The sequence below is a fragment of the Cryptotermes secundus genome, unplaced genomic scaffold, assembly GCF_002891405.2.
Source record: "Cryptotermes secundus unplaced genomic scaffold, Csec_1.0 scaffold2534, whole genome shotgun sequence".
Taxonomy (NCBI): Eukaryota; Metazoa; Arthropoda; class Insecta; order Blattodea; family Kalotermitidae; genus Cryptotermes; species Cryptotermes secundus.
Window position 1 is genome coordinate 1 of NW_019737437.1, and position 20,790 is coordinate 20,790.

A 20,790-nucleotide genomic window follows, 5' to 3' on the forward strand; every position below is an offset into this window, starting at 1 on the left:
GGGTTTTCTGATCCCCAGATTCTCACATTGTGTGTGTTCAGTTTCTCTGAAACATGAAACAAACATTCGTTCAACCATGTTAACTGCATCATGTTTCAGGGAAACTGAACACACACAATGTGAGAATCTGGGGATCAGAAAACCCTCATGTGACTAGGGAACTTCAGCGAGATAGTCCAAAGGTGAATGTGCAGTGTGGGATCATGTGCAGTCGAATCATTGGTCCATTTTTCTTCAACGAGCCTTCAGTTACTGCAAATGTTTACCTTGATCTTTTAACTGAATACATGGCACCACAACTACATGACCTTCAACCAACCATGATTTTCCAGCATTTTCCACCACCACATTGGGGATTGCATTTTTGTGGGTTCCTAAATGAAACATTTCCAGACCGGTGGATTGGAAGGGGTGGCCCAATTCCCTGGCCACCTCATTCGTCAGATATCACTCCCCTTGACTTCTTTCTATGGGGTTATGTTAAAGATATCGTGTATTGAACAAAGGCATGGGACATCACTAATCTAAAGCAGAGGATCACTGATGCCATTGCCACCACTGATGAGGGTATGCTACAGCAAACATGGCAAGAAATCGAGTGCCGTCTTGATGTGCATTGTGCAACTAATGGTGCCCATATAGAGGTGTATTAAATGAGGCAAAAAAACTTAAATATATACGTCTCATGTTGTAATAATTTCCACTTATCTCTCTATTCATTTTCCTTTGTAATAAATTTTTAAAATTGTAAAGAGACTTTATGGACACCCTGTATATTGAAGATGATTCATTGTGCTCATAATGATACCGTAGGATTTCGTTTTAATCTAAAGCATACTATGCCATGATGAACATGTTTTTAATGTTTGTTTTGCAGTACATCTGTTCCAAAGAGAAAATCTGGTTTGCTCTTCATATTGGCCTATCATATTTGTAAGCATTTGAGCAGCATCTTGCAAATGTTCTGCGTGTATAACCCCTGAAACCTGGCATTTGTCCATCTTGTGTGATGTTGCAGAATCAGTATCATTTTATAACCAAAGATAATTTTCATCTATCATAGAAAAACTCCACAAGTTTACATCTTTGTTATGGGAAACTTACTTCCCTGTTGCTATAGCTTGTTAATCAACAAATTGCAGACAGGACAAGATATCTGACATGACATGAAATTGCAAATTGTTATTGTAAATTCACATTCTACAAACAAAAACTCATTAAGTGGCTATTTACATTCTTTCTGTACACCTTGCTCAAGACTGCTGTGAGCATTCATACTTTGTCGGTTGCCTGGCAGAGCTATAGTCTATCTGGTCCCCTTAAATCTGTCAATAGGCCACTCAGAACAGGATTCCTTGCTTCATCGTGTCACATGAAGAAGGAAAACAACTAGTTTCCAAAACTTTGTGGAATGATGGACATTGTGCAAAACATCACTTAAAATGATTATGCACCATTGTCAGAAACTGTCAGGCATAGTTTAAAGCGATGAATTGTTTGCCTGACTGAGAGAAATATTAATTTCACAAAATTGTTGAGTTTTGATCCCACACTTGACTTCATAAAAAAATATAATGGGTTATCATAGTTAAGATGTTTTTTGATGTTAGAAATAAAAGAAAAAATTATTATATTTATGTCCAAACAATGAGGAGCAAAGTATTATAAACCACATGATGCAGGGTTATTTAAGGCCCCAAGAATTAAAGATAGGCCTCTGAAGATAGTTATGATTTGTTGCATCATAACAAGAGTACCTTTTTGGACATGTTGAAATGTTCTTTAAAGGTTAGTGGCATACATTAGTAGCACTGTGCACCCAGAATCAAAGATGAATCCTTATGAATATTAACTGACATGCTGCTTCATTTGTGTTTGAAGTGTGTATTTGTATATTCCAAGCAGGACACAGTAACAGAATTGAATGCTTACTTGGCAGCATTGGAACTCAAAAAAGGAATTATTGTACGTTTCTTTCCAGTAAAAGTTGCCATTGCTTGCACTATGACATCCCCGCCTGCTTACAATGTGGTAAGTTTGTTTTACATGTGATTTATATAACAAATAAAAGATTAGAATAAAATAGCGAAGGTGGAAATTTCTTCATTGCCAACCAGGCATTAAAAAGTGGTTATGAAAACTTGAGTAAATTTATAGCACAAATATTTTAGTTGTCTAAGGTCTTTCATTCTGGTCCGTCACACTAACCAATTAACAATCAAGTTCCTTCCGTCAAATGTGACACTTTTAGTCACATTTGACGGAAGGAACTTGATTGTTAATTTTAGTTGTCCTTGTAGCCAACCCCCTGGGTTTTTTCCATTCTTTCCACATTTGGAACCAGGTGAAGGGTTTGACTATCTCTGTGCGCTTATCATTGCTATTCTTTAAGGATTTCTTATAAAAAATGTAAGCCTGAACTTGTACAGGACCATATTACACAAGCATTATTGTTACCTTCCATAATTTCTAATTTATTATATTCACCTGATCAAGATATATTTTGAGCAAGTTTTGTGGATTTTGACTTACAATTATAAAAGCCTACATTTGTATTTTGTAGTTCTTAAAATTAAACATATACAGGGTGTCCCAGGAGGAATGTGCCAAACTTCGGGAGGGTGTTCCTTATGTTAAAGTATGCCGATATAACCCAAAACACCTATGTCCAAAGTTGAACGGTTACGGAGATAATGGCCAGAGAAGTGTCAAACTTTGACCGGGGTTACACACTTGTTGATTACAAAATACATATTAAAACTGGCAGGAATATGTGGATTCTGTAATGTTAATAATGTACGTAACATCAAACTAACTTGTGAGTGACGGAAAGCCATAAAAGTGAAGTACAAAATACTCGCTCGCCATNGTAACCGTTCAACTTTGGACATAGGTGTTTTGGGTTATATCGGCATACTTTAACATAAGGAACACCCTCCCGAAGTTTGGCACATTCCTCCTGGGACATTCTGTATATGACTACCATTCTTGTAAAATCCATTGAGTCTGATATTTAATAATTACATGGACAGCATGAAGTGCCTATCATTAGTGTATGATACATTCAGATTAGGTGTTAACCAAAATTAATTTTGTAGTCTTATGTGGATTTTCACTGTTAAGTGTGGAGGTTTGTGTGTGTGTATGCTTCTGAATGTCTATGAAATTTAGAAATGAAATTAACTTTTTTTTTATCCAATTATGAAGTGATAATATGAAACACATCTTAGCTACAACTTATCTAAATTTGGAAGCTATAATTATGCAGAATGAAACTGAAGTAAAGTTACTTAAAAAATGAAATTTGTATTTAAAAGAAGTAGGATTTGTGCAAAAGATGTTTCCATATTTTTCAGATATGTATGTAATTATTTCTTTGTTGCTTATGCAACTGTCAGTAGTGTTCTCTGATCTAAATGAAGTGTTTCTCCCTATTTAAGTACATTATAAACATTTTCTAGGGTGTTCCTTACGTTGCAAACATAGATGGAGGCTTGTATCCTGGTAAAATGGTCCGAATCCAGGGAACGGTCCTACCATCTGCAAATAGGTATTTATTGCTTTGTTTTACATTTTTCTACATCATACTTTCCTGCTTATTTATTTTGAGTGGTAAAAAAAAGTAAAGGTATCCCTGTAACAGGTTGTGGAGGCCCATAGGGTTGTGAGATGTTGAGGTTCCCACATTCTCTAGAGATTCAGCCCATAGATGGTAGTGAGGTTGTCAGCCTTAGGCACTGGCTGCCCTTTACCCCCCAGGAAGATTCCTGGTACTCATTTCTGTTAGAGGCTGAGTCGACCCCATGGCCACAGTGTGGCTGGAAGGATTAGGTAAACTGGGGGGGGGGAAGATAAAACACACACACACACCTCATCAGGATTTGATCCTGTGACCTTCGGGCTTGTAGCATAGTGCCTCAACCAACTACGCCACCGCAGCAATGTTATATGTAGTTATGAAATGTCAAAATCAGTGCTGGTAGAAATAGCAAAAATGAAGAAGCCAGATCACATATTCAGAGCTGACTGACTGCTTTATGATCACAGGCATATGGTTATATATGGTAAACGGTAGAAGGTTAAGCTAGCCCTATAACCGGCTGTGGAGGCTCATGGGTTGTGAGATGTCGAGGCTCCCACGTTTTCTAGACAGTCAGCTCACAGATGGCAATGAGCTAAGGTAAAGATATCCCTGTAACAGGCCCTTGAGGGCCATAGGGTTATGAGATGTCAAGGCTCCCACATTTCCTAGACACGCGGCTCACAGATGGTAGTGAGGTTGTCAGCCTTATGCACCAGCTGCCCTTTACCCCCAGGAAGATTCCTGATACTCGTTTGAGTTAGAGGCTGAAGAAGCAATATGAGCATTTCATGAACCTTGTTTAAGAGGGAAATTAACTTGTTAAAAGTTTAGATAAAACAAAGGCCAGAATTTGATCTTGCACTGATGGTTGAAATGGTCTCAGCTCATAATTGTGCCTTTTTTGCTGAGGGAGACAATATTTTGCCTCCTGACGAGTTTCACTTATATTTGAGCCTTATTGTAACAGAATTTGTTATACTTTCCCTGTAGTGGTAATTTATTTTAATTTATGGCAGCTATTTTTATTCAGCATTTGTATGTTGTAGGTTTGCCATTAATCTCCAGTGCGGACCACGTACATCACCTCGAGATGATATTGCATTGCATGTTTCCCCTCGTTTCAATGAAAGTTATATTACAAGGAACTCATTACAGAACATGGCTTGGGGTGTTGAGGAAAATCATGGTCACATGCCTTTATCACGAGGACAGGGATTTGAAATAATTATACTTTGTGACCCAACTCACTATAAGGTATGTATTAAGAAAAGTGAGTGTTAATTTATACAATGATTATTTTGTTCAGTTGGATGTTGTCTTTTCTCATTTACAGCTCCGATTGTGTAGTAAAATTACGAATTGTGTCTGTCGTTTATGTGTCACAAGCCAATTGCTGGAAAATGCCTTTAAGTTATGTCACACCCTTGCATTACAGACAGGATGTGTTGTTGCAGATGTGTCCATATCAAGAGATGTGGCAACATGAACCATGTTTTTCCATTGATTCACATGTTTTAACAGGAGATCTGTGCCTATGGAAATTCTGTCAGCTCTTATAATAAAAAACACTTTTTAACCATCAGAAATAAAAGTAGGTAAATCAAAATAAAATGTTTTAAATGAGGGTAATGTACCACATGGTCTGAAATTAAATGGTAGTGGCAAAAACAGGTACTTCTATTGGATTTAAGGTTCCCACAGCAGTGCTTATGTAGAGTACTCTCATTGGTTGTACTGCCATGTAGTTTGTAAAAGTCGACAAATGTTTCAGAAGAATGTAACGCCTCCATCTTCAGGGTTGAAGAGTAAGCCACTCTGTTTGCTTGCTGCCACCTTGCTGATTTACTCTTCAGCCATGAAGATGGAAATATGTTACTTCAGAATATGGGTGGAGTTCTACCAAGCTACATGGCATTACAGCCCAGAAGATTATGCCCTTCAACAGGTACTTCTGCTTGCAAAAGATATTATGATTCAGTTTGGAAGTGTTGGAAGAGGGTTGATGTGCACAAATGGGACCATAAGCATGCAAAACAAAGAAAAAAACAAAAAGCAACAACACATACTTGTTTTTAAGGATATTTAAGTAAACAGAGACATTTCATACTCTTACTTGAGGTAGATGTTTCTCTGTTCCCTTTCAGATTGCAGTGAACGGGCAACATTACACTGAATTTGGTCACCGAATTCCTTACCAGAAAGTGAGTCACCTTGCCATAGATGGCGAGGTAACAATTTCCCTTATTCAATATGAAGGTGGAAGTAGTGTTCCTGGTACAGGAGTGGGTTTTGTTCCACCTCCCATGGCCCCTGTTCCACCCCTCCCTGTACCAGGATCTCAGCCATATCCCACAAATCCTACGATATATCCAACAGTTCCAGGTGCAGTGCCTTATGGTGCACCACCAGATCCAGTTCCTGGTGGTTATGCTTACCAGCCACCATATGGACAGGGTTATGCTCCTGGGAATTATCCTGTAAGTCACAAATCCATGTTCTCTTTGAATTTTGTCATTTAGTCTTATGTTTATTTACGTGTGTTTGAACTCATGAGTTGGCTGTTGAAGGAGTAAGAGAAAACTGATACAATTATGGTAGTGTAAAATTCTGAATTTATAGATCTGCATGTATATATACATGTGTAATTAATTCAGATGTAATTGAAATTTCTGCTGTAACCATTACTTTATTACAATATAAACTTTGTTTCTTTTGAAATAATTTGACAAAAGAGAGCCAGAATTGTTATGCAATGCATACTTTTCCTAAATTGTTGACCATGGAATTAATGTGAGTAGAGAAACAAAAATTACATCTATAAATGGATAATTCTCTGTAGAATATGTAAGCATTATCTTTGAAAGGACCCTTTGTGTGATCCTGGCTGCTATTAGAAGAAAATTTCAAAACTTTATATAATAAAATGTGTATTAACTTTCCAGTTTAAAAAAGATACCACAAATAAAAGAAATGCTATCATCCCTGTGTTGCATTCCCATTGTTGTTTCTCTTAAAGCATGTTTGATTAAAAAACACACATAACTGGAAATGGGGCTTAACACGTTGCTGTCTGCTTAGTTCCAAGTGCTTAATTTTTAAGATGCTATTTCAAGTGACTTAATGATGCCATAACTATCATTCCCAACAGTGATACATGTAATGAATTCACAGTTTTACATTGTAATAATTCCCTTAAAGTGTGTGTTGGTTGCATTTTCAGTGCTTTCACCATTTAAAATACGAACCATAAATATCTAAATTCAGAGTACAGTTCGTTATAACCCCAAATCCTAGGTTTGGGAATATAATGAAGTTAAGACTTGGAGTGAATACAGTGTTTCTGTGTGTAAAATATGACTTAGCATAATTTGCATGAATTACTTTCTCTTCTGGAACTAGGGGTAAGCTCTAACTTGCTTAGATGTCAGTGTTTGCTTCACACATTGTTGTTTCAGTGACATTTCTTGTGCACTTCCTTGCTTATTGGCCATAGGATATCTCTTGTGTGGATTTCATTATTTTCAGCCTCCACCACCAGGATATGCCCAAACCTCATCTTCAGATAAGGGCATTCAGGGGTTGTTAAACAAAGCAGGTGCACTGATAACAGGTGGTGTGAGTATTTTTCGGTTCTGTTTATAGCTGCTGTGCTCTGTATGGAATTGCTTGTAGAAAAAATTACATATAATTGAGATTAAATAAAACGATGTTGAAAGATAAGTTATCCCTGTGCTTAATTAATTAAGCACCGTGCCAGGAAGAAGTATGAGAGAATGGAGGTATTGCTCCACCATTCTTGACCTCGGCACTAGATGGAGGTGAGTGGTCAGCTTCATGACACAGCCACTTTACACCAGGGGAAAGCGCCTCTGGTTCTCTTTGGATAAGAGGCTAGATCAGCCCCAGAGCCAGTCTAGACACTGTGGAGAAGGGAAAATTCTCAAGCCCATAGTCTGTCCCTAATCAACTGAGCTATCCCTGCTCCAAATAAAATATTTTTATTTAGCTTCCATAACATGAAGTATTGTAGAAATTAGAAATATTGTATCTTTGTTATTCCCCATTACAGGTGAAGCCTTGATTTTACACTTTTGAAGGGACTGCCTAAAACAAACATAACTCAAGTAAAGTGTAAAATAAGGGAAAGGAGGGTGATGCAGTATAAAGAAAAATGTCTGTTGCTTCATAACATAACTTTGGCAAGCCATTTGTGATGTGCATGTAACAGTGTACATAAAAATACACTAACCTACATATCATGTTCTTTCTTTAACTAGTCAAATGAGGCATTTGTCCCCCCCCCCGTCTCATATGAGGTGCAAAAACTATCATGTGGAAAGGTATAAAAGAACTGTGGTTTTAGTCTGGAAGTAAACTATACTGACCGAGCGACTGTCAGTTGTCGGCAAAGTTAGTGCCAATTTTAGCAGATAGAGGGTTTCGCGTGGTCAGCGCAATGAATCCCCATGGCTCTTAATGTCGGTTTTCTAGACCAGAGCCGCTATTTCCTTCAAATAGCTCCTCAATTATCCTCACGAGGCTGAGTGGACCCCATTCCAGACCCACCACTTCTCAGAAAATCTGGTATTGCCGAGAATCGAACCTGGACCTCTGGATCTATGGCCAGGAACTCTTGACATCTAGACCACAGAGGCAGTCTCATATGAATACGAGTAGGTGTGCCTATTTATTATGGTAGGACCTTGGGTGTGAGTGGGATGGCAACACTCCGTCTTTGAATTTTCTAAATCAGAACATTGTAAACATAAAATATAGTAAATTTTTATTCCCATGACTTGAAAAAGGAAGTACAAATTTTGGAAAAAACACGAGTTTGGACAAACATAAAATTGGTTAAAATTTAACACTGGTCTAATATGTATTTGGGCAGAACAAAATGAAAAAATTGTGTAAAATCATGAAAAACATTGAAAACTGTGAGTGCAAAATCAGAGTTTCATTGTAGTAGACTTTTTTTCCCTAATATAAATTCTTATCGGTTATATATATACATGAGGGTTGGAACTTTAATAGTGGCAACACTGCTGTAGAGATGCCATGCAACGGAACAAATAATGTCACTTATACCACACGTTAGTTACATACCTACCTTACCTCAGAGCAAATGAACTCTCCCTTCCCACATCACGCGCATGCGCAGTGATGAGAAGAACAGAGCCTCGTGTTAGCTGGTGGTCTAATGTAGTGTTATCACGATGTTTTCGAAACAGGAACAACAGAGTTGGATAAAGATTGAATGTGCCAGAGGCCATACAGCATGACAGTGTCATCAAGGTCTTCAAGAGGCTTGCGGGGAATCTGCATTGCCTTACAGAACAGTGGCAAGGTGGGTAAAAGCCTTCAACGAGGGACACCAAAATGTGGCAGACATGTGTCGGCCAGGTCATCCTGGTGTCAGTGAAGAAGAAGTATATGCTCTTTCCGCATTACGGGAGAGTGATCGACGCCATAGGATTTTGTGAGCTGGCCCAAGAGACAGGATTAGCGCATATGACTGTGCTTCACATTCTGAAGGAATGCCTGGGCATGAGAAAAATTGCATCACGATGGTTTCTGCATTATTTACAGAAATGGCTAAGATACGACACTGCTAGTAACCACTTGGAGTGCTATGAGCACGAAGGAGAGGCTTTCTTACACTGTATCATTATGCTGGATGAGACATGGGCCAAATCGTACGAGCCACAAATTAAACGCCAATCAAACGAATGGCTTCGTTATGGGTCACTATGAAAATCAAAAGTTCGTCAGAACCCCAGCAGTGTGAAAGTTACGGTGTTTCTCGTGTACGACTGTGATGGTGTTATCCTCGCGCATACCATTCCCCGACAGCAGGCCACCAGTGCGCAGTATTACTATTCATTTTTGGAACACAACCTGTGACCAGCTTTGAGAAAGAAGCGGCAACACTTTCTGCAGAACCCACCCATCATTTTGCAGGACAGTGGTTGGCTGCATGCAGCGCAAGCTGTGGGTGATTTGTTTGATTGATGGGGCTGGGAAGTGCTGTACCATCCACCATACTCCCCGAACTTAAGCCCTTGTGACTTTGACTTGATTCCTAAGATGAAGGAACCACTTCATGGCATTCGCTTCAGAAATGTTCCTCGTCTAGCTTACTGCATAGATTCCAAAAGAAGGGTGGATGACATTTTCCTGTAAGCGGTACTTGTAATTGAAAAGACTCTTGCGTAGTTGTGGGTTTGCTGTGTTTGCAAAGAAGGTAGAGTATTCATGTAAACACCTTGTCGCTATTAGACTAAGGAAATTATGTCATTTTGTGATGGGGCTACAGTCTGGTCTGTATTTTACCATACTTTTTCTCTCTTTCATATTTCAAAATTGACAAATGACATAGCTGCCAAGGTTGTTGCAAGTTCATATGGCACCCCAGGCAATGAGAAATTCAGACATCTTGCAGGTTATATACGATGTTGCTCAGCATACTTCCATTTTCATTTTCCAAATTATGCTATATCAAAATTGCTGCTACATTAAATGAGGGATATCTCAATTGCTTATGTGATAGAACTTGAATATTTCTACAGTCGTTTTACGGTAGCATTTTCTTGCAAATATATATGTGTGTGTGTCACGCTTTAATATCTGTGTTTTGTGCCTATTAAATATTCCACATGGCTTGGAAGTGACGCATTTTTTGTTCCCTTCTTTTCCTGTGGAAGTATTTTACGCTTTGTAGACAGTCCTGAGGTTCATAATTTGCAAGAGTCTGTTATCTGGCCCTTCTGAATGTTTCTAGGATTAATTTGATGTCATTCTATCCTGATGCTCATCAGACCCATTAATTTATATGTTGCCTAAATACTAAATGTAATATATTAAGAATGGCAGGGAAAATTAAAAAATGTAACTCTTCTATTGTTTACACTGTAAATTTCCAGTTGTGAGATCTGAAGTTCTAATAGCCATGACTATGAAGATTACTGTCTTGGGATGTGACACCATGTAATTTGATAGATCATTGCTAATATTTTAGAGGAATCTGCTACCTCCATCTTCAGGGTAGAATAAGGAGGCATCAGTGTAAAAATGTCAGTAAATATCTACCAGACTACTTGGTGTCACATTTCATAAGATTATGATCATAAAGTTTCCACTTGGTTACTTTTAATATCAGTGAAGTAGTTTTGTGATAATCATTTAGCATTACCATTGAAGGTTTGGGGGTGTACAGTGTTCAGTGCCCGGATAGAGACTTACCATGTCTTTTCAGAGGCTAGCTCTGACTCTCATTTTCGTGTAAAAGGAAAAGAGCCAAGTTACTTAGGTAAATCTCGTTTCTAGTTGTATTAAGTTCTTAAACTGTTTGGTGTTATATTGTGTCACTGTCCCTTCTATCTCTTCATTTTTATGAACTTTTTTTATTTTTGATTTTAAAGAAATCTCAGCATGGTCATGGTGGAATGGGCACTATGGGGACAGCGCTGGGCGCAGGTGTGGTGGGTGCAGCGCTGACAGGACACCTGAGCCCAGTAAGTTCCTGCATATATTATTAGTGGTTCTTTCAACACTCCAGAAAAGTACAGATTAACGTGATCTTCTGGGTCATGAAGCCATGTTGTAGGTCGGTACCAGTGCTTAGGAGGAATCTGCTGTCTTCATCTTCAGGATAGAAGGGCCCACGTTATACCAGTTCCTCAATGACAAGTTGGATGGCTAGGTGACATGACTGATTCCTATTGCTGTAAGAATACTATGCATAGTGCCTTGAAGGGTTAACTGAGAAATCATGTGAATCGAGTACAGCAGATTAGAACATGTAAAGTCATGCGCAAGTTGTATATTTTCAGAATGGTGAACACATTCAGTGCCATTCCCATCACCTGAAAAATTTTAATTTTTGCCAATGCCAGTTCTTTCAAGTGACAGAATGTTGTCACTATGTATGCAAATGTGATTTCTCCTGCAGATGTCATTCAGATGCAGAGAAACTTAAAGTGTAGCTTGTTGAAGCTAAAAAGAGACAAAATATACAGCGATTTCTGATTGTTTTTGTCTTTTTCTCTTCCTTTTATGTTTTGAATGTAGTAAATTCAGAATCCAGTTTTTGTTGAAAAACAGCTGACCTAGCAGGTAAACTCACAGTTTTGAGCATGATAATAAATGCATTAATTGCATTAGGTTTTCACAATTGTAATAATATAATAGGGCCTGTATAATAATAATAATATATAATATAATAGGGCCTTAGCTCATAGGGAATGTCACCAGAAGTTATTCAGATTCATGGATGTTGTGCATGTTACATTGTTCCCATGCAGGTATACACAGTCAGAACTGGAGTACTCATTTGGAGTGTTCCAAAACATTTAATTTTATTGAAATTAGGGTAGAAGTGACAGTTGCCACTCAGTAATTTGATAATGGAAACAAACTTTAACTGAAAAAATATTACCTGATTTGTTGTTTTTTAGATAATAAACTTACATGGTATACACTCATGATTATCTGTGCGTAGATTATCCAGTTTGCAGCTTGTCCACGAGCCTTTTGTATTATTTGCAGCAACCCTGAGGAGCACCTGTTAAGGTTGCTCAGCTTGTCCATCAATCAGTCTGTCCACATGAAAAAATCTTGAGAACCACTGGATGAATTTTCATGAAATGTGATAATCTGAAATTTTTATAAAGAATTGTGAAGCCATTTCAGTTTTCATTTAGATCAGAAAGTTTTTAAAAACTACTTTACACGAAGACGTGTATGCTTCTCTGTGTGTATCTTGAGTGCAACTCATTAACTGGAATGTGAAATGTTTCAAACACAAAATAGAGAGAGAAATGAAAGACACACTTTATGTTCAGTAGTTTTCCATAAGTCGTACTCTTTTCAAAAATCACTGAACAAATTGGACACCATAGTCTCCTGATCATATCCAAAACAAGGATTATCTGTATTTTTCAAATTGTATTCATGTTTTCTCCCTTTATTAGTACATGTAATGAGTGCACTGTTATTTGAAATCTGAAGATGGGAATAAAAGACAGTTCTAGATTTTATCCAGTCTGTATACATAGCCCAAGACTAGTGTCCACAGAGTTCTCAATAGGAAGACAAGCTTTCAGCTTAGATGTTTCACATATTAACAAATGAGTGCAGCGGAATTAACAACTGTGCACACACTTCAGTCTTAACTGATTCATTTAAAAAGAGAAGAATTACATATTTTTGACACTTTTTTGAACCATTACACTTTATAGCATATGAATAAAGAGCAATTTCCATGAAGTGCAACAGTTTTTAATATGAATAAAAAAACCTTTACATGTTTTGGCTGATATTGATCTTCTGATGATGACCTATACCTTGCAAAACATGTAAAAGTTTTATTCATATTAAAAACTGTTGCACTTGATGGAACTTACTCTTTATTCAGAAGAATAAACGCAGTTACAAAATTAATTGGTCATCTAACTTACTTTTTATAGGTCTAGTATAAATACAGTAAAGAACCTTGAAATATATCATAACATAATCCTGATCATTTGTTCGTTTTTCAGAAAAAGGCATTCAAATCACAGAAAAAAGCTCGTAAAAAGGCATTAAAGTATGGCCTTCCAGTTGCTGGATTGGGTTTAGGTGCTTATGCCCTCCACAAAGGATTTCATCATGGAAGCAGCTCCAGCAGCTCAAGTAGCAGTGAAGAAGAATGAAGCTATTCATACCCAGTTCAGAATATCGTTGGCTGAACTGGGTCTCCTTGTTGAGGTGCTATTCCTTGAAGAAGAAATCAGAAATAAATATATGATTATCAGAATGTTTATATTAGTTAAAAAGTAAAAATCTGAAGAGTAGTCCAGTGTTGGAAGAAAGGTGGTATTTGTTCTTTAAAAATCCTTAGGGACGGAACATTATATCAGTTATGGACAGTCATATTTCTATATTTGAGCTTGAGGTAAAGGGTATATATACTTTAATCTGCAATACTTATTTATGAAGCAGGCAAGAACAAGTCTATAGAATTTTTGCAGTATTTGAACCATTTATATTATGCTGTAAGTTCAGTCGTATATTGCACTCATGCATGTCCTGGCTATGCGATCTGTTTGAAATTATAAATGGTTGTAATTTAGCTGTATCATATGTAAATATATTAGAAATTAAATTTTTAAAGAAAAAGCTGGTGTTCAGAATTTTTTATGGTCAGAAAAAATATTACAATGGCTTGGGCATGTGAAAAGAACAGAAGAACGGTATTAGAATTAAAGGTTCAAGGAAAGAGACCTATGGGATGAACCAGAACAAGATGGTTAACTCATGTACTGAAATACATCAATAAGAGTAGAAGGAACCGGCAACAGATTGAGAAGAAAAGATTGGAGACTGTTTGTCTATTGATTTGTATACAATGGAAATGATGAGAATGAGGATGGTGATACGTAAATATGCAAGTGTAGAATGGGTAAAGCCAGAATTCTTACTGAATAGTAAGCAGTATTCATGATATAAATTTTACATTTACATTTTCCTTTCACTTATAAATGCTGTGACTTCATGTCTACATGTATCATTAGGATTACTGGTGTTTTGGAGTTGATCTACTGACAAGTATCTGGAATAGAACAGAACTTCATAAAGTGAATGAGGTTAGTTTGATTCAGTGGACCTAGCTGAGTAGGTGCCTTTTCACCTCTGTCTCCAAAGACAGAAACAAATCCAATTCCTGAAACACTGGAATCTGTTGAGAATACTAGACAGTGGACGAAGTTCAGAATCCCAGGAATCCTAAGAGTGACACACTATCATAACATTTTAGAATTGACTTCTACATGTATGTACCTTACTTGCAGCATTAGGTATTTTGTTTCGGTACAGTATTTTTATTCTGCTATATAAAATCATCTTGCCTTGTTGCATATGCAACAATTTATTTTTGTGATATATCATTCATAATTCTGGACAGATTAGTCCATATAAGCCTATCTACATTGAAAATGGGAAGATCGTTTTCTGTGAAATTCTATAAGAACTAATATATCCTTAATAAAGTGTTAATTAATATTTGTATAACATATTTAACACTTTGCAGACCACGCATACATAATAAGTTGCAACACACTATACATCGCTCTGGCGCCACCCAGCTTGCATGTAGCTACCTGCAGCTGTGTGATAAGCCTCTGGAATGTTTGCTGACTAATCAGTTACGTGACCTCGCTGTAACTGTATGCCCCTGCAAAGGAAAATAAATGCCTTCATTTCTTCAAGCTGTACGTAGCAAGCTGTCAGTGAGTAGTGCAATATGCAAATGTATAATCCTGGGAAACTTACAAAGTATGGCCTACTTGTTCATGTAGTTACTGAAAGCACTTCAGGCTATATTGGAAATTTAGAATTTTATTCTGGTGAAGGAAAGAAATTACAAGAAACTATTCTTTCCGTTTTGGAACGCTATCTTGATCAAAATTACCATGTCTATCAAGACAAGTATTATAACTGTGGCAACTGCAGAACACCTACTTTCGAGAAAAGTACGTGTTTGTGGAACAATTAGGGTGAACAGAGGCCTTCCTCCAGATCTGAAAGAGAAATGTAAATCCCTGAAACATGGTGAAACCACATTCAGGAGGAAGGGGGATATTCTTCAGTCCTGGACAGATACTCTTGTTATGAATATGATTTCCACAATTCACAATTCCAAGCATGGTTGATGTTCAAAGGAGACATGGACAGGTAAAGAAGCCTGTTTGTATTTCCGAGTATAATATGTTCATGAAGGGAGTTGATAGAGCTGATCAGTCCTTGGCCTATTATTTTCTTCCTCAGAAAACAGTAAAGTGGACAAAGAAAGTTGCCTTGTGGCTTATAAATTGTGCCATTTTCAATTCATTTTTGGTTTTCAAAATTGAAATACAAGGCATTTCTGTTGAATGTGGCAAAAGCCTGGGCTACAGACCACACAGTGGCAGCAGACACAGTCTTAGTGCAACTAGGCCCGTCTACTCCCACGCCAGGCAGGCCTCATTTTGCCCTCCCCTGGGTGACTCTCGGGTGATATGCAGAAACATACCCTCGCAAAAATTGTGAAGAGTGAACATTTCAAGGGGAAGCATCCTTCTAGGCAAGCCACGTTTGCGCAGTTCACAAGAAAAGGAGTACGACTGTCTACATTTGCAAATTTTGTGTAATGCCACTTCACAGAGGGCAATGTTTCGAGAAACATCACACCCTCAAGCACTTCTAGGAGCATTAGTAAGTGTTCTAAAAAATTTTTAATTCGTAAAATTAATTTGGAGATTTCATATTAATTTTTAAAGTGAACAGTGCACAAGTTATGGTAGTAGGTTAAAAAATGCTGGTCCCCAGGGTGATTTATATATTTAAATTGCCGGTCTGCAAAGTGTTAAATGCTGAATTCTGTGAAGGTTATTGTATATACTCAGAGGACACAACTCAATTGTTCTAATTACTAAAATGATTACCATATTTCTCAGAGCATACAATGTGCTCCTGAAAAGCATGTGTTATAGTCTTAATGTACAGCAAAGTTTTTCATAAATTTTTTCTTCCAAAATCTGAGTGCATCTTTATATTTATAACATGGAAAATGTGTGTGTGAAAGGTGCCTAATAAAAGCAACAGACAGATGAGGAATAATACCAAATAGCTTTATTTAATTGCCCATCACATTTTCCTTTCATGTTCAGCATTAAAGTAACATGTATGATGTGTTCGAGGTATTGTTTATTCAAGGCGGGGGGGGGGGAATGAATTCCAACTTCTGAGCCTCTTGTCAGTTTTCATAGTCCAGCGTGAAAGATGTACTAAAATCTTGTGACAACATGAATTTGAGTTACACTGTGAAATCTCTCTGTAAATAACATGAGGACTGAAATGAAGAAGAATTAAAAAAATGCATGTTTGGCCTGAAATGACTGTAACTTCTCAATTTAAATTATATTTCACGTAAGATTTTATGAGCAAATCCTGAAATGAAGATCACTGTGTTATGGAATGCAAATCTATTTAATGTGGTAGACTGTTACTACCATTTCAGAAATACTATCCTGTAGATGAAGGCAGCAGATTCCTCTGAAACACTGGTAATAATGTACCAGGCTAGCGGCCTCCATAGTCTAGGGGTAACGTTCCCACCTCAACGCGGGTTCAAAAACCCAGCGGAGGTCGTGGAATTTTTAAGGGCGGAAAAATTCAGGGAACAAGTCCTCCAGGAGGGACTTTAAGCCGTGGGTCCCGTGTCGTAGATTTACGGCACGTAAAAGAACCTCATGTCTCTAGGAGACCTCTGAGCAAAATTAGGCCAAGTTTCCCCCACAACTAGTTTCCAATTCCTCCGGTAGATGGGGGAAGTATCAGGTACCACTGCCAGAGGAGGGGGGACCTCTCTGACAGAAAGGGACTAAAGTATTAGATACCACTGCCAAGTAGAGGGTAGAAACCTTGCTGGCAGAAAGGGACTAGGAACCCCTGCCAGAGGAGGGACGACCTCGCTGACAGAAAGGGACTAACTATTAGATACCACTGCCAGTAAGAGGTTGGAACATCGCTGGCAGAAAGGGACTGATAGTAAGCACCAGTACCGGTAGGGTATGGAGACAGTAGAAAATAAAGGGGGACACACAATGGACCAGTTACCGGTCTAAGTGCATGGGGAAACCCACCCCCTCAATACGGAATACGGAATGTACCTGGCTGCATGTTTTCACATCCCATAAGACAGTAAGCTTCACAGTAACCACTGTGAGTACCTTAAACCCTGCAAGTCCTTTAATATCTACTGAATATGAAGATGTGATTTATACTCGTATTACCTTAGTAATTTATCTTGGTGTGGTAGTCCTCAGAGTACTTAAAACAGAGACCAGCATCCCTATCAATATATAAACTCTACAACCACAACACATATTTGTCTATTTCAGTGGTTTCAATGATAAAATTAAGATCAGAGTGGACTTTTAGGAATCTTGACTTAATGTTGAAAGTATATTAAAAAAAAAAAAGGTTGGTGCTTGTCACTGAATTTATGTCTTTCAGACTGCTTAATTTCTCATCCAGTTTCTGTCTTTTCATCTGATCTGCTCATTTTACTCACAATTGCATTTTAAATGCAACATAGTTCTTAACGATCACCAGCATGCTGCAATAATGACAGTAATGTTGTGGCAAGCATTGTTGATCTCTGATGTAGTTGCTAGCTTCTAGTCTCTGTGCACTAAATTCTGTTACACTAACAGTCCTTTTCATCTAATTCTTGAACTTCTGCATCATCTGTTTGAATTGTTCTAATTGTGAATTCATCCATTGCCTAGAGAACAAAAGAAATGTCTTGTGAGGGTAAGAAAAATTGTGATATATTGTATATACAAAGTGGGGGGAAAAAAATACAAAAAAAAAACGCTTTAAACTTGTTGAATGTTGTGATATTTGAAGTTATCAGGCCAATGACTGTATTCTGGTGTATGACACTGTGCAGTCTAGTATGGATTAGGGACAAAGACTTGTACTGGGCCTTGGAGGAAACCAGTAAGAGTGAGAACAGTGTAAAGAATGAAGAGTCCTGTCTTCTGGGATGTGACACTGTGTAGTCTCTGAAAGTGAACCGACATTTTGGAGAAACATGTCACCTCCATCTTTGTGGTTGAAGAATAGATAAAGCAAGAAACCAGCATAAAGCAGAGCTTGTCCAAAGGATGGAGGTGACATGTTCCTCCAAAGTGTCAGTTGATTTTCAATAGACTACACAACATAGAATAAAAGATAAAGCAGTAACAAGAGATGATTCATAGTGCAGAGTGGGAGGAATGAAGAACTGCAAAAGAGAGAGAGAGAGAAAAAATTGGTGTGAGTGAGCCAACAGGAAGTGAAAGGAAGGAGAAGAGTAAAGAACAGTGTCTCTTTAAAGAGCCATTTTTCAATGGCAGACTGGGAGAAGAGAGACAGGGTGAGGGGGAAGCACAAGAGAAGAAGGGTAAAATGAGATTCAAATATGACAAGAGGAGGAACCTGCTATCTCCATTTTCAGAGCAGAAGAATCACTCTTCAACACTGAAGATGGAGGCTACAGCTTCTTTCGCAACATTGGTGCCTTCATACCAGACTGCACCACATCACATCCCAGAAGAATACAATGTTCATATTCACCACCATGAGAACCTCAAATCTCACATTTACACTTTGTGATCTAAAAGACTAGACATTGCACTAAGCAGCTGATATATTCAGACATGTTCCTAATATGGCTTGGGTACTGTGTGGGACAGTAATTTTCAACTTTCTGCATGTTGCATCCCACCAGTTACTGTGTGAAATACCTGTAGTTCCACCATACTAAAAACAAAACTTCTCTTTTTACAAGAGTTTATTTTTACAGTTATGAGCTTATGATGTAAAAACTGTAAGAAGTTTTGATAAAATGTTTGGTACTAATAATTTTAATTCTGTTAGCATAAATGCTATTACATTAATGAGATTTGTGGTTAGAATGCAGATAAGTTGTTGAAGTTAATTCTGTTCTTGGGTTGCTACATTGTGTCACTGGCGGCAATGCTGCCCACATTTTAGAAGTACATGCTACGTCCATCTTCAGAGTCATAGTAGTCAACCATGCCAAACATCAGCAACAACACCCACCTAAGAGGAAAGTTTGAGACTTCAGTACATACACGTGCAACCAAAGAAGAAGTGACCAACAAAATCACAAGGTCAAAATTTAAAGTTATTCCTGTAACAGGCCGTGGAGGCCCATAGGGATGCGAGATGTCGAGGCTCCCACATTTTCTAGACAATTGGCTCATGGATGGAGGCAAGGTTGTCAGCATTACGCGCCAGCTGGCCGCCCTTTACCCCCCAGGAATATCCCTGGTACTCATTTCTGTTAGATGCTGAGTGGACCCCAGGCCCATAATACTGCTGGAAGGATTAGATGAAATGAAAAATCTCAAACTCATACAAACAACATATCCCAAATTTGTCTGTATTATGCGGAACCATATTCTTTAATGTAACTGACAATGATTTGAATGCTTTCGTCATGTCATTTTTCTGTCATAATCAGACACGATGTCCTGCAACTCTGATTTTAGGCTTTCAGAGTTTTTCAACGTTGATGTTGATTGTCCTCTTCGATCTTTACATTGTGGCAATTTGGGCAGTGTTTCCAACGTTTTGGACATACATGATGATTCCTCAACCTTGAAGATATAGGTAGAATTTACCTTAGAATCGTCGGTTACACTTCCCACATCCCCACGGTACAAGGTCCCAATGGCAGAATAAATATCATGACCAGTTTGTGTCTTCTCTTTCAGGAACGGAAGATGGTACACAGCATCATTCAAATGATCGGGGTTAGTGGACTGTTCAATTACAACAGCGGACATTCATTTATAATGTGGTGAGGCTGCATTGCGCAAAAATACATATATTTATCGCTTCACTCAATTTACTTTTCCTTTCATTCATTTAAGTTTTGTTATATTTGAGCGTCCTGTTGCACTGATTTAAGTCCATGATTAATTTCACCGTCTTTTAGTGCATACACTTATCTACCTCACTCCTTTCTCCCGCACTACATGTTTCAGCACAAAAGTGCCATCCTCAGGTGCTTATTCGATTAACGTCAAACTAGTTCACTGCATGCCTTGTCTTCATATTAAAATAATTAAAATATATATTTATCATATATACCGATAAATATCAAATATTAAAAATATTGAAATTGTTCAGGATTTTTCCTACGTCGTATCTCACTTTTCGAGTCACCTCTGATCTCTTCTGTCGGAGCACTCTTTCTATTATCGTATGTGTATTGTGCTTTATGTTGTGTCTTGCTTCTGTGACTGCGTGTGTTATACTGCTGGGCCTGCTGGGTATGTGTTAATCGAATAAGCACCTGAGGATGGCACTTTTGTGCCGAAACATGTAGTGCGGGAGAAAGGAGGTAGATAAGTGTATGCACTAAAAGACGGTGAAATTAATCATGCATTTAAGTTTTCTTATGGATAAATTCTCATATTCATCAGTTAAAATTCATCCAGATATGAAAAGTAGAACTTCTGCAGTTGTTGTAATAAGCAAACAATTTAAGCAAGATGAGTGTACGATCTGATGAAGACGATTCTATGGGCAGCGAAACACAACAAATTCCAAATGACATGCAGCATTCAAGTGCGACCAAAGACAAACTGTATGAACGGAAAAGGAAGGGG

At 37.9% G+C, this 20,790-nt stretch overlaps 2 protein-coding genes across 5 annotated transcripts in view; one reads left to right on the forward strand and one right to left on the reverse strand.

Annotated features, from left to right (window-relative positions):
* Positions 1-781: 781 nt before the first annotated feature.
* Positions 782-13,909, forward strand: LOC111870475 (galectin-9). Of its 2 annotated transcripts, XM_023862804.2 has the most exons (7): positions 784-2,031; positions 3,462-3,550; positions 4,630-4,837; positions 5,728-6,060; positions 7,109-7,198; positions 11,005-11,097; positions 13,123-13,909. In XM_023862804.2, exons 1-7 carry the CDS (start codon positions 1,858-1,860, stop codon positions 13,273-13,275), a joined length of 1,140 nt encoding a protein of 379 aa, XP_023718572.1. In that variant the 5' UTR covers positions 784-1,857; the 3' UTR covers positions 13,276-13,909. The 2 variants fall into 2 exon arrangements, with proteins under 2 accessions (XP_023718573.1, XP_023718572.1); XM_023862805.2 differs by lacking the exon at positions 7,109-7,198 and having other exon boundaries at positions 782-2,031.
* The window catches only part of LOC111870474 (integrin alpha-9), a 54,230-nt gene continuing 46,692 nt past the window's right edge, over positions 13,253-20,790 (reverse strand). The window contains exons 24-25 of one of the 3 annotated variants that reach the window (XM_023862800.2): positions 17,676-17,888; positions 13,253-13,339 (exon numbers count right to left, since the gene is read on the reverse strand). In XM_023862800.2, the coding sequence (XP_023718568.1) occupies positions 17,811-17,888 (78 nt within the window). In that variant the 3' untranslated portion in view covers positions 13,253-13,339; positions 17,676-17,810. Of the gene's footprint in view, positions 13,340-17,675; positions 17,889-18,251; positions 19,214-20,790 lie in introns of those variants that run through there. The other 2 variants (XM_023862803.2, XM_023862802.2) reach the window with 2 other exon arrangements.

What these genes read in the sequence shown, in the direction of transcription:
- LOC111870475 (XM_023862804.2), top strand. Translation starts at nt 1,858, where the DNA reads ATGCTGCTTCATTTGTGTTTGAAGTGTGTATTTGTATATTCCAAGCAG. An exon ending in GTGACCCAACTCACTATAAG is followed by an intron (nt 4,838 to 5,727) that starts GTATGTATTAAG and finishes GTTCCCTTTCAG; the next exon opens with ATTGCAGTGAACGGGCAACA. An exon ending in ATGCTCCTGGGAATTATCCT is followed by an intron (nt 6,061 to 7,108) that starts GTAAGTCACAAA and finishes CATTATTTTCAG; the next exon opens with CCTCCACCACCAGGATATGC.